Below are 14696 nucleotides of genomic sequence, written 5' to 3' on the forward strand. Positions count from 1 at the left end.
GAGGTAGAGGAAGATTGGTTGTCTGAGAAGAGTATGTCACCAAGAAGCTAGCTTAAAGTTATGGATGAAGTGTTGGAATTCAAACTTAGCCGATTGGGTGATACAGGGAGGGGGATATTCCAACAGGGGCGTTCCCTGTCAGAGGGGGAATATGAGGAGGAATTAGAAGAACTAGCTAATAAATGTTTTGATTCCTATTCAGAGTTGCATGTGCCACTGAAGCGGCTAAGAGGAGTGAAAAAGAAAGGTCCGTTGGTAATTCTGGAGCGAAGAACTCGATCCAGAAAACCTTTTTAATTTTATCATGTAGATTCTTATTTGGAACATTAGGAGAATTATTTCGTCGAATAGTAGGCTTCGGCATATTATGAATAAAAGTCGTCCGTCTGTGGTGGCATTGTTAGAGTCGTTTCTAGATTCAAATAAATGTAGGCGATGGGCTAGGTGGATGCACCGGCCAAAGTTTATAAATAACGCCGAGGTGGGTGGTAAAATATGGTTATTTTAGGATGAAGAGTTGGAGTTTGAAATTGTTTCTATGTCGGACCAAGCATTATCGGGCTGGTTTGTGTGCGGCAATGTCAGAATTTTGGTAGTTATTGTCTATGCAAGTTGTTTTCGGGTGAAACGATTGGAGCTATGGGAATATCTATGTGATTTAGATGTGGGTGATTGGCCGTTATTTGTTAGGGGAGATTTTAATATTGTTTGTTTAGATGATGAGAAAGTCGGTGGCCTTTTGAGGCCTTCTCGTGTGAAATTAGATTTTAATAATTGTATCCATGATTGCGGGTTGGTGGAAATTCCGTCTCTTGGAAATAAATTTTCTTGGTGTAATGGGATGATTGGAGGTAGACATATTTGGGCAAAGTTGGATTGTATTTTGGTTTCTTTGTCATTCGTGAATTTCTTTGAGGAGGCTTGTATGGAGTATCTTCCTCGAACATCTTCAGATCATTGTCCTATGCTATTACATTTGAAGAGAGAGAGAAGGGATGGCATTAAATATTTTAGATTTCAGCGTATGTGGGGAACTCATGATGGGTTTCTTCCTTTGGTCTGTGAGGTTTGGAATCATAATTTGGAAGGGTCGCCGATGGTGAGAGTTAGTAGGAAGCTAAAATTGTTAAGAAGTAGGCTACAGAAATGGAACGTTGAAACGTTTGGGTGGGTTGATCTAGAGCTGATAAATGTGGGAAACCGTATGATGGAGTTGGAGGATTTATTAGCTGCCAATTATACCCAGGAGCGTGAAACTGAATTGTTGTTGTGTAAAAAGCAGCATCCAATGGCTCAATAGAGAAGAGATATTGGGGTGCCAAAAATTGCGAATTAAATGGCTCAAAGAGGGGGATTCAAACACTGCATTTTTTCATGCTTCTATGAATGTGAAAAAGAAAAGTTTGATTGTAGATCATATGGATTTGGGCAATGGACAGGTGTTGAACTCTGCTGAAGACGTTCAAAATGAAGGGGTTTGGTTTTTTTCGGAATTATCGGCAACGTCAACCGGAAGCTTGGATGAGGATACACTAAGGTTACCATCGCCGGTTGTGTCGGATCAGGAAAATGAAGTATTATGTGCACCTTCGTCTTTGGAGGAAGTGAAAGCGGCATTGTGGTCTATCCCTCATGGTAGTCCAGGTCCAGATGGATATTCGGCAAGTTTCTTCAAGCTAACATGGGGGGTGGTGAAGCAAGATATCCTTGAGTTGGCTAAGGAATTTGTTGAGGGGATTCCATTGACTACAATTTTTTGGAGCTTCTAATCTTGTGTTGATTCCTAAGATGGATGCTCCAGCAAATTATGGGCAATTTAGGCCAATAAGTTTAAGCTTGGTAGTATATAAAATAGTGGTTAAGATCATGGTGTGGAGATTGGCACTGGTCCTTGGGGGATTATCTCACCCCGAACAAGCCACTTTTATTCGTGGGTGCAGTGTTTTCGAAAACATGGCTCTAGCTCAGGAACTTGTACATGGTATAAATAGAAAAACAGGGGGAGGAAATGTCATGATGAAATTGATATGGCAAAAGCTTACGAACGAGTTAATTGGAGATTTTTACTAGAAGTATTAAGGAGGTTGGATTTTTCAGAAAAATGGTAGTCATTGACTTTTAATGCGATATCCTCACCTAGTTTTTCAGTTATGCTAAATGGAAGATGCAAAGGTTTTTTCAAACCTCCATGTGGGCTACGTCAAGGTGATCATCTTTCCCTTTATCTTTTTATTTTATCAGAAGAACATGTTTCAAGAATGCAGTAGCAAGCTTTTGCACAGGGCCAAGTGAAGTATTTTAATGCTTGTGGGGGTGTTCGTATCTCGCATTTATTGTATGCCGATGATCTGTTGATTTTTACAAATGGTGGGAAGGCTTCAGTCAAGAACTTGAGGGGGGTGCTTAAAAAATATGAAGACATTTTGGGCCAACTACTAAGTCCGCAAAATACCTCTATTTATTTCTCTTCTAACATTAATTGTGTGCGGAAATTGGAGTTAAGACGTATTTCAGGATTTAATGAAGGTGTGTGGCCTTGTATATACTTGGGTGTTCTGTTACATGTGGGACGTACTATGTTGAGATTATTTGAGCCATTGTTGACTAAGGTGCAAAAAAAGTTAGCTGGTTGGAAGATTAAGTTGTTATCGTTTGGTGGAAAAATTATTCTAATCAAGCATGTGTTAAATAGTATGCCCATTCATCTGTTGTCGGTGATGAATCTTCCTAAAGGAATTTTTGGGAAGCTGAAATCTATATTCTCAAAATTTCTTTGGGGTTCTAATGATGAGGTTAAAAAAAGATCTTGGGTTTCTTGGAAAAATATATGCTTACCAGTTAAGGAGGGGGGAGTCTTGGTATACGGGACTTGGCTAAAATTCAGACCTCGTTATTCATGAAATTTGCTTGGAAGCTGTTGAAGGGTGGTTCTCTATGGGCAGAATTTTTTTCTTACCAAATATGGTGGGTAATGTGCATATCTCTACGGTGTGTGAAGGAGGAAGGGGGTCTCGGTTTTGGCAAGGGCTTGTTCAGGTCCTTCCTATGGTATTAAATAATTCAAGATGGCTGGTTCGAGAGGGATCTTTGAATTTTTATTTTGATGATTGGATGCGCACTGGTGCTATTGGTGCTTGACAAGATGTGGTGGGTGATAGAGAATTACAGGTTTGGAATTGTTTTTAAGGGGGGAGTGTAATATACTAGTTCTGCGACAGTTTGTGGACGAGGAAATGGTAAATACAATCTTGGTAGCACAGATCCGAATTCAAGAGGGACAATATATTTTGTTTTGGAAGCATACAATACGTGGTAATTTTACTACTAAATTGGCATGGAATATTATTAGAACTCATAGGGTATTATGTCCATCGAAGAAATGGCTATGGCAAAAAGTTGTACCAAAAAAGATGTCTTTCTTTTGTTGGTGTGCATGTCGGAAGGCGATCCCCGTCGACGAGATAATTAACAAATAGGCATTCCAATTGCTTCAAAATGTCATTGTTGTTTTTCTTTCCAAGTTGAAACTGTTGATCATATTCTTTGTGATGGGGAAGGGCTGAGGAAAGTGTGGGAATTTTTTGCATCCATTTTTGGCATTCATTTGTCGGCAACTTGGAATTGGGCAGGGGTGATGAACATCTAGTGGTGTAGAGCGTCACAATCCTTTCAAGTGCGTCATTTACGTGGTGTCTTACTTACATATATATATATTGGGCCCTTTGGAAAACACGATGCAGTGCTCGTATGGAGGGGCTAACTTTTGAATGCAGAAAAGTGGTGGGTATGGTGAAAGGTTTTATAATGGAGGCTACGGGTTTGTTGAAAAAATTCAGAATGTTAGGCTCACATGATGCTACGGTATTGCGAGAGCTTAACTATCCTATGGTGGCACTGGTTGCTAGAGTTCCGAGAGGAATTTCATGGGAATTACCGGAGGCTGGGACAGTGAAACTAAATGTTGATGGGGGTTCTTATGGGAATCCTTGGTTGTTTGGTGGAGGGGGAATTATTAGAGATAATCGTGGGAATGTATTGGGAGGTTTTGCACATTGCTATGGGCAAGCTACTAATACGATTGCGGAATGTCATGCGGTTCTTGATGGTCTTCGGATGTGTAATCAGCTCGGATTGAGAAATTTTGTTGTCGACTCGGATTCAAGTGTTATTGTGGGATGGTTTGTGTCAGGTGTTTGTAATTATTCGTATCTTTGGGATTTTTTGGAGGAAGCCCAAATACTAGTTAGCTCTCTTAATGTTCATTTTAAACATGTTTATAGAGAAACTAATATGGTAGCGGATTTTTTGGCAAGGTATGGGACTAAGGGAGGACATTTGGAATTCATTGGAGAAGTTAATGGTCTGGGATGGCTTAGGGGTCTTATGCATAAATAGATTAGGCATCCCTTACATTAGACACTAGTTTTTTGTGGGGATATATACTTTTTTTTTATTTGAAGTATGGTTATTCTTCTGCCTGAGTGAGGGTTTTATTAATAAATGGAGGTGAATGCCCGGGTCTAGTTTGATTTTTTTTTCCCCTAATCTCTAGTCTATTTTCAATTTTTTCTTGCTATTAATCTCTCTAGATGCTGCAATTGTGTTCATTAAACTTTTTTTTCCATTCTTTTTGGTTTGGATCTAGGTTTGGTTTTTTTTTTTTTTGTAATCTCTATTCTTCTTTTTTTTTCTTGCTATTCATCTCTCTAGATGTTGCATGTCAAGAATCTGAAGTTCTCTATTTGTTTTCCCTTCCTTCTGGTTTGGATCTGGGTCTCAGGTATTTTTTTATTTGTTTTTATTTTCCTGATTTCTAGTTATTTTCATTTTTTTTTCTTCCTAGTCATTACTGGATGTTGTATGTCAAGAATCTAAAGTTCTCTATTTTTTTTTCCCTTCCTTTTGGTTTGGATCTGGGTATATGGTTTTTTTGTTTTTGTTTTTTGTTTTATTTCTAGTCTATTTTCCTTTTTTTTTTCTTGCTAGTCATGTCTCTGAATGTTGGAACTGTGTTCATTAAACTTTTGTCCCCTTTCTTTTTTGTTTGGATTTGAGTTTTATTTTTTTTCCTAATCTCTAGTCTATTTTCAGTTTATTTTTTTTTTTCATGCTATTCATTTCTCTAGATGTTGTATATCAAGAATCTGAAGTTCTCTATTTCTCCACTGCGTTCATTAAACCTTTTTTTCCTTCCTTTTTGGTTTGAAACTGAGTTTGGTTTGGTTTTATTCTTTTCTTTGATCTCTAGTTTGTTTTTTATTTTTTCTTGCTATTAATCCCTCTAGATGTTGTGACTGAAGCCATTTTTCCAACCTTTCATTCCTTATTGACACACTCCATATCATTTTTTCTCTTTATATATATGAATACCATTTGGGATATGATTTTTTACTAATTTCTTAATTTTCAGGTTTTTTTCTCCCGCAACTCACAATGAAGATGGTAAGGGGGCTTGACTTCAAATGTTCTTCCACAATTCTTGACTGCTACTTTTGAATTTTTCACTATTTGTTCCTTGTAAAGTTAATGACTTACAATACGATATAAACAATAATATAAAATCTGTACTGTATTGTGTGTGTTGATGTCTATTATTATTTATTTTGTTTTATAAAAATTTGAATAGGCAATAAAAAAAAGTTCAAAAAATGCCTATAAAAATATTCATTTTATAAAAAAATGTCTATAAAAATGATAAATATAAAAGCCTACAAAAAAAGCCTCTTAAAAAGTGTTAGAACGTTTTTTTAAAAAACAATACGTGTAAAAACTAAAAACATAATTTTTCTAAAAAAAAAAAAGGTATAAAATCCGGATATTTGGTTTCAAACCGAATATCTGTCCGGGTTTCAATCCGGTTTATCCTGGCAGATATCCACCTGCTTTTAAAAAGCCGGATCTGGATCCAGATCCTCCCAGATATCCGAATGCACAGCCCTAGCCTCCAACAATTTTTGCCCTTCTGAACTATCTCATCAATCTAATACTATTATATATGAGAAAAAAACATATAGAGAATTTGTTTGTGAGAGTACCATATATTATAATATAATATAGATAATTGCTACAGATATAAAGAAATTACACAAAATAAACTCACAAACTGATATGGTTTCATGAAATTAGTTACATCTACTTTATAATAAAAGTAACTTCAATTTGACGTACCACATCAAGGTATATCAATTTGTAAATTTACTTTTATATAATCTCTTTGTGACAAAGTATTTTCCTATAATATGTTACCCGTGAACCCAAAAGATGAATAGGACCATAGTACTACCCATAGAACGTTCAAAAGAAGCAAAGATTTGTCCATATGCTATAAACCAATTTGATATTGTGAATAGATAGAGACGTTTGCAATGCAAGTTTTGTCGTCTACTTTTCTTACATCTGTAATGATGGGAGCTGCGCGTAGATAAGGTTTTGTCAATGAGTAGCGATATCCCAGCATATTCTTTCTCCCTCCCTTCCATACATACATACATACGTATATATATATATATATAAATGTTTTAGTCATAAAATTAAACCTACAAATTAGCGTGATTTGATGTGGTACGACGTTAGAATATAAAACTAATTTTATTGTAAAATAGATTTAAAGTATCATATGAAACTATATCAATTTATTTGTGAGATTTACTTTTGTGAAAATTTTTATATTTATAGTACATATCATATATATATATATATATATATATTGATAGGGAAAAACTTCATTTCATCAAGGTATAAAAACCTTAAGACAAGGTACAATAGTGTTGATCAATGAAAATTACATTCTCAATGAAAGGAGGAACACTATTCCACCAAATATTCATGTCTTCAATGGACCATGCATGTCTAGCAAGTCGATGGTTAGCCTCATTAGTTTATCTATTGTTGTGTTGGATTTTGCATTGAGGAAATCTTTGCATCAGACTTTTGATATCAGCAACCACTATTCTAATTGCAATATTTGATTCAGCTACCTTATTGACTTCCTCCACCAAGAAAAAGCAATCACTTTCAATAATCAGTTTAGGTATACCAATATTCAAGCAAAACTATAAGCCTCTCAGTAAAGCCACTGCTGCTACTTGCTCTGGTTCCAAGTGCATAGATTGTGCTCTACTTACTACTATAAGAACATCTCCCACATGATCCCTTAAGATAGCACCTAAACCAGCTTTACTCAACTCAAAAAAGAAGACCCCATCAATATTAGGTTTGAGGAAATCCTGAGGAGGTGTTGACCACCTATACAGTAGATCCTTTGTAATAGGAATTCCCTTCTGATGTAATGCAATATCTGTCTTCAATTTCTTCGAGAAAGCAAATCCAATAACTTGTTATGGTGGTAAAGAAATCTGGTCATGGACCATCTTGTTCCTTCTGAATCAAAAGCCCCAAGCCATTAAGAAGAAATCGGTCAACTCATTAGTTGAACCCTTAAAAAAGATTTCCATTGCAGTTGATATGAAGGAACTGATATGGAAATCGTGTTGCAAGCCAGTAAATTTTCTAACCCAGATCTCATAAACAGGGGGACATAACAACAAAGCATGGGTTAAATCCTCCACCTGGTGTTGACAAAAGCAACAGCATTGCCCACTAATATCCAGCTTTCTGTTGATAAGATTGGCCTTAGTGGGTAAACTTTTCTTGCATGCTCTCCAAGCGAAAACTTTGACCTCGTGAGAAAGTTTTAATCCCCAAAGAGGATTCCAAATTTTTTTCATCATAGCACCATTTGAAGGCTCACCACAATCAGATACCAAGCAAGTCTTAAAGAATCTGTAGGCACTTTTAACAAAGAAAATACCTGACTTTTCATGCCCCCACAGCCACTTATCCATGTCACCTGAGGCACTAGGATGTAGTCTTAGAACAGCATCTGCAATTTTTTGATTGAATAGAGCTCTTACTTTTGATAGATTCCACCAGTTAATACTAGGATCAATTAAAGAAGACACCTGATCCTCCAATTGGCAGACTTGCTCATCCCTCTGGTTACAACTTCCAGCACACAGTTCATATCTCAAATTTCGAATCCCAGGAATCCAAGCATCTCTTAAGATGTGAATTGATCTTCCATTTCCCATATTTCATCTACCACCTTTCACAAGCAAGTTTTTGGGCTCCCATATTCCTCTCCAAGCATAGGAGGGGTTACCACCAATGGAAGCTTCCAATAGGTTTCCATTAGAAAAGTATCTAGCAGCATATATCTTATGGAATAAGCTCTCTTTATTCTACAATAATCTCTAAGCTTGTTTTGCCAACATAGTCATATTAAAGTCTCAAGATCCTTAAACCCCATCCCTCCACTAGATTTTGATAGGCACATTTTCTTCCAGCTTATCTAATGCACTTTCTTTTCCTCATTCTTTTGTTCGCACTAATATCTGGCCATCATACTCTCAATCTCAGAACAAAGCTTAGATGGGAGCTTGAAGCAACTCATGGCATAAGATGGAATTGCCAAAGCAATGGCCTTGAGAAGAATCTCCCTTCCTCCTTGAGAAAACATATTACATTTCCACCCTTGCAATTTTAGCCAGACTTTATGTTTGATATCAACAAAAGCACTAGATTTTGACCTGCCTACTAATGGAGGCAGCCCTAGATATTTTTCATATTGTTGCACTTGAGATGAGCTCCACAAGTTCATAATAGTCTACCTCTTATCCATGTCCACATTTGCACTGAAAACCATTGATGTTTTCGCTTTGTTTAACTGTTGCCCTAAAGCCACTTCATATTGATTCAACAAAGTTTGTAGTTTAGTATTCGTATGCACATCTGTAGCATAGAAAATCAAACTATCATCTACAAATAGCAGATGGATTAGCTTAAGGGCCCCGTGGCAGATTTGGATACCAGGGACAAATCTTGATCTCTCAGCTTCTCTCAAAGGCTAACCAATCCTCCAATGCACAAAAGGAATAGGTAAGGAGAGATGGGGTCTCCCTGCCTCAATCCTCTTGAAGGAACTATAAATCCAGTTGGTGAGCCATTTATTAAAACAGAAAAATAAGGGGTCATAACACATTTCATCACAAGTTGAATTCTTTTCTCATGAAAACCCAACTTTCTCATAACAGATTCAAGGAAGCTCCATTCCATCCTATCATAAGCTTTACTCATGTAAAGCTTAAGGGACATAAAACCTTTCTTTCCTTTCTTTTTCCTCTTTAAAAAATGTAACACTTCATAAGCCACAAGCACATTGTCTGTAATAAGTCTTCTAGGTAAAAAAGCTAACTGAGAATATGAGATTACAACAGATAATACTTGCTTGATCCTATTAGCAATAACCTTAGATATTAGCTTATATATGACATTACATAAGTTAATGGGTCTAAAGTCATTAACTTTTTAGGACATTTCTTCTTAGGAACCAGAGTGATGTATGTGTGGTTGATAGATTGTGGGAAGTCACAATAATTCAAAGCATTTAACATAGAAGAAGTGACAGAACTACCAATCTTAGACCAGAATAGAATAAAGGTGGCATGCCATCAGGCCCTGGGGCTTTAGTAGGGTGCATCTCTTTCATAGCTTAGAGTACTTCATCTGCCATGTATTCTTTAATAAGGCCATCATTCATTTCAGCAGAGACCTTCCTCTCCGTTTTAGCAAGAAAAACTTCTTGATCTTGAGAACCTGCAAAGGTAAACAAGGAAGAGAAGTGGTTAATAATTAAATGATCACAGTGTTCTCCTTCTTTCCAAATGCCCCCATTATCCATCAACTTTGAGATACAATTCTTTTTCTTCCTTTGGGAAGCTTTAGCATGGAAGAATTTTGTATTCTAGTCTCCTTCAGCTAACCACAGTGCTCTCAATCTTTGTTTCTACATTATCTCTTCTCTATCCATCCATTTTTGTACTTCTTCAGCAATAGCACAAACCTCACTAGAGTTTAAAATTGTTGGATCTTTCTTTTGTTCCAGTGAAAGCTTGTTTCTAGCCTCTTGCAGCTTGACTTGCACCTTACCAAAAGTTGACTTATTCCACCTTTGTAATCTTGAACTGCAGCCAAAAATACAATTCATAACACCTTGCAAGCCACTCAGAGAATCAGCCTTGGTCCACTCATCCTTGATTATTTTTTAACATTCAACTTCCCCAAGCCACATTGCCTCAAATCTGAAGGGCTTTGAACCACCCCTTCTAATGTTTGCACCTTCTAACTCAATCCAAATTGGGAGGTGATCAGAGTAAGATATAGAGCCATGAATGATTAAGGCCCTATTAAATAGATTGCACCAAGACCACTAACTTGAATTATTAGTTACCTTAGCATCAATGTGAGAAGCTGAGTAACTAAGGCTAGATAATTGAACTTCATTTTTCCAAATTAGTGCTAGTCCCCCACCTCTACCCATAGCTTTAACTATTAGACAACAATTAAACCTTAAGCGAACTCTACATAATTCCATCTTTGCAACATTGAGTTTTGTTTCTTGCAAGAACAAAACATCAGGATCTTCGCTTCTAATAAGATTAGAAAGAGCACGAATACCACGAAGGTTCCCAAACCCTCGTGTATTCCAGTTTAAGACCTTCATTGATCTCAGTGGGGCTGTGTACTAGCCTCCACCGATAACTGTTGGTTGTGTCCTCACTCTCCCCATGAGTCTATGCTTTATTTTTCAGTCTCTTGGAAGCTCTAGCCTGTTCCACACAAGAATCAGAACAAAGAGCCCTTTTAGAACCCCCTTGATCATTGATAGATAGAGGCTTATGAGCCTAAGGCCGTAAAACCCTATTCCATTTACGTGAGAGAGTTGTGTTATTGGATTCCTCTTATTTTTCCTACATATTCTTCCCGCCAGTTTCATTTACAAAAGTCTCCCCCAGTAGAAATGACAAATTATCCCTCTGTTGATCTCTATCCATACTAAGACCAATGTAATCTTCACTAGGTAACTCTCCTAAATTATCTCCTAGAAACTTGCAACACAACTGTTGGCCCAGGATATGCTCCACCTTACCTGCTCCCCTGTAATGGAAACTTAGGATCATTATCACAATTTTGAAAATTAACCGAAATCTACACCCCAACATCCTCCTCACAAATGTTATCTGCATCAACTACCATATTCTAATGTATCGGAGAGTTGTCAGTGACTTGAACTTTCTCATGAGTAGCCGGAATACAGCTATCTTTCTGCTGAAATTGCCTATCATGCACAAGACCCCCATAATCACCAAAGTTACCTGCATGTAGCCAGGGTCCATATGGAAATGTAGAAACTGATAACTACTCCAAGGTTGGCATCCCCTGATTGCAATCCTTACGACTGTGTCCAAGAGGTTCACATACGTAGTAGAAATTTGGGAGGTATTCATAGGAGAAAAGAACCCAGATAGGATTAAAAGATCCCACACAAATCTTTTTTCCACTCAACAATGGCTTCATCACATCCAAGCCAACTCTAATACGCATAAATTCCCCCCAGGCTAATTCATCTTTCTCCAAATCCACCTCCACCACTCTTCCTAATTCCTTACCAATAATATTTCCCATCTTCTAGTTTCTAGTCATAATTGAAAGATCATGGATACGAACCCAAAAGAGTGCCTCTGAGCACAACACTTGATGTACTTGTTGAAGCCTTTTTACATCACTTGTCAACACCAAGTGTTTAACATACGCCCAAGGACCCTCTCGTTTAACACGTTCTTTATCCCAAGGATCATCGAATTTAGCAATGAACAAGTTTGCACTTACATCCCTAATAGAGATCGGCTTACCAAGACGCCATAGTTTCCTCATCATACTCTTGAAGGCTTCCTTGTAGAAGTGTTTAACAATGTGAAGTTTAAAAAACAAACATCTTCCACCTCTATCCAGAGCACCATCTAGAGATGCTTCATCCACCACAAGAACTTCCCCTTCCTTTTCTGTTAACAACATTCACTCATACATCTTCTCCAGATTACCATCCATAGCATGCACACACAAAAGGAATGATTGGAATGAAGAAAAAATAATGGAGACCTACATGCAGCAAGTAGGTGGACCTCTACTCAGGGGAGCCCTCGATAGGATTATATATATATTTATAGATATGCGCGCTTGTATATTTCCATATCATTAAAAAGATAAAATAAAAGACATTCAGTTAAGTAAAGAACTCCTTTTTACCACCAAAAAATAAAAAAAACAAACATTTTATTTTATTTCTTTAAATTGAAGTTAAAGGAGGTGATCGCACCATCACCCCCTCGCAACACCACCCGAAGAAGAGGAGGGAGGGTATCTCCACCTATTCTTTGGCCATCTGGGCAAACACAGGTGACCTATAATATCCACATCCAATAACCACTCGACATCACGTGGTAAGTGAAAAGAAAATTTTTCAACACAATCAACTGCGAAGACTCCAAAGAGAGGCCAACTTAAGGAATCAAGGTCAATAAGAAGATTATGTGAGGTTCAAGGTTAATAAACCAAAATTAACAATAAATGGTATGTTGCAATGTAAAAGAGAGAATACCAAAAGTCAGATTATGTTTGACTCATTGACCTTGAGATCTTGAAGGCACACACGCCCACCCAAATAAACATATAATTTACATTTCCACATTCTTCTAGTTGTCATGTTGCAACTGTGGTGCCTCGTCCCTTGTGTAAAGGTCCTGGCAAGGTTTTGTGGTGTTAAGGGTGTTAGCAAGGAGGTCAACACCCAAGATTTGATCAAGTTAGTCGTGCCTCATCTAGATGGATGTGCACGTGTGAGATATAGGTATAAGATCGCAATAGAAAAGATAGAGGTTTAGTCAGTAAACTATATCCAGCGGTACCAAAATCTAAAACACATTTTAGAAAACAACACTGTCATTCCTCACAAACATTAACATAGAGTTCCATATAACCCAAAATGGTATGTTCATCGCCTAATATGTGGCAGACCAATTACAGTTGATCACCACTTTTCAAAATGCTAAGTACAACTCAGAACAATGCATAGCGCTTACAACAGAGACAGGCGTTCGTCTTTAGGTTTGGGGAGGGGTTGGCTCTTCCTCCTCAGGTATCATTCCCAGTTCTAACTCTACATCAAAGTCTATGGCTTCAAGAGTGAAACCATAGGTAGGTTAGGCAGCCATGACAAAAGTAGCTAATGAGAGATAATGCTCATGATGATGCAATAAACAGTTCATGTAAATAGTGAACTAACACATATATGTATGCTTTGGCGACAAATCATCCTCTGGGGCATAGACACATGGGTCAATAAACATGGAAACGAGTCACCTCGAAGTGAAATACATATTTATATAAACATGGTGAGGAATCACCCTCAAACGAGTTACCCTCTCGTACGTTGTACTTTTAAAACTTGAATACTATTTAGGCAAGGAATCACCCATCGCTCCAGTAGGTCAAATCCATAAAATAATATCGATTTCACTCGGTGCAACTGCCAAGACATAGAAATTCATCACATAGATATTCGTCACACATACATTTTCCTCACACAAACATTTCATTGCTTGATGGGCAAACAGGGGATGAGTTGTTCCACCGCTTGACATCGGGGAAATACCTTTTACTTGATCGACATCGTGCAAGCCAACTCGCATGTACCCAATGCAGGTCGACCCTCATACGGAGATAACATCTTGCAATGGGGAACGTCTATCCGACCAACCAACTCAAAGACACAAACACATGATATGCCAAGAGATTTTACATCTGACTATCAAGTGAGGTCATCACAATACCACCCCACCCTAATGATTCACGGGGAATCCCTCTACCCGTTTGAGGCTCATGGAGATGTCTCTGGGAATGGACACGGGGAACTCTATCCCACCCCCTGAATATTGATGCATGGTACACTTACCCACACAAAGATATAAATTCACACATCGGGATCACAAATCAGTGAAAAACAAAAAACAGATTCAAAGTCTTAAAAAAATGAACATAAGATAAATATAATGATCCAAAACATATTTTTTATGCTAGAAAGGGACAAATTACAAAAATCTTAGATACAACATTCACCCAACATTCCTCAGTCTTGTCTTAGAAACTAACCTACCTCACATCGTTGGGCTCGCTACTCAATCGCTTCATTTTGTCCTTGCTCCCTCTAAGGGTTTCGGCTCCACGAGATCTCAGGTGCCTAAGATCATAAAAGTGAGATTTTCTCCCATGTCGAAATCAATTTTATAGCATAGGATTGTTAGACTTCCTTGTAACATTCTCTGACTCCAACTATACTTGAATAGGAATCATTTGGCCTCGATTGGTGCACTACAGAATGATTGATTTAGACGGCCAAGGCATGCTTTACATTTTCCAACGGCCAGCCAACTCCTCAGATGGCATCGGACAATGCTTCTGAGTTCAAATGATATGACTTCCTGAGTCGTAATCCCTTCAGCAGATCTACTCCGAATGTGACCATTCTGGGGAGTGTGGGCTTCTGCGTACAACACTGCCACTCTTCTAAGCATCTTATGTTTTGTTCTGGAAAGCTCTCATATCTGATACAATATGTGCTTGGTTGTTCTGACCTCAGACGAGTAACCCTTGCTTGCCTTAGGCAAGTGGTTGTTCTCTCATTAAAGCCACTAGCCTCTTCAGCTCCTTGTTCTTCCATGCAAGGCAGGCAACTTTTATAGCTTGCCTACCATGGGATGAGACACTCATCTCCATCTCGCTCTGGGACATATTTGCTAGGA

At 37.9% G+C, this 14696-nt stretch overlaps 1 protein-coding gene across 1 annotated transcript; it reads right to left on the bottom strand.

The window, feature by feature from the left end:
* Window positions 1-7385: 7385 nt before the first annotated feature.
* Window positions 7386-8090, bottom strand: LOC121253478. The gene has a single exon (XM_041153489.1). It carries the CDS (start codon window positions 8088-8090, stop codon window positions 7386-7388), a length of 705 nt encoding a protein of 234 aa, XP_041009423.1.
* Window positions 8091-14696: the final 6606 nt, after the last annotated feature.

This window comes from Juglans microcarpa x Juglans regia, chromosome 2S, assembly GCF_004785595.1.
Source record: "Juglans microcarpa x Juglans regia isolate MS1-56 chromosome 2S, Jm3101_v1.0, whole genome shotgun sequence".
NCBI classification, from domain to species: domain Eukaryota; kingdom Viridiplantae; phylum Streptophyta; class Magnoliopsida; order Fagales; family Juglandaceae; genus Juglans; species Juglans microcarpa x Juglans regia.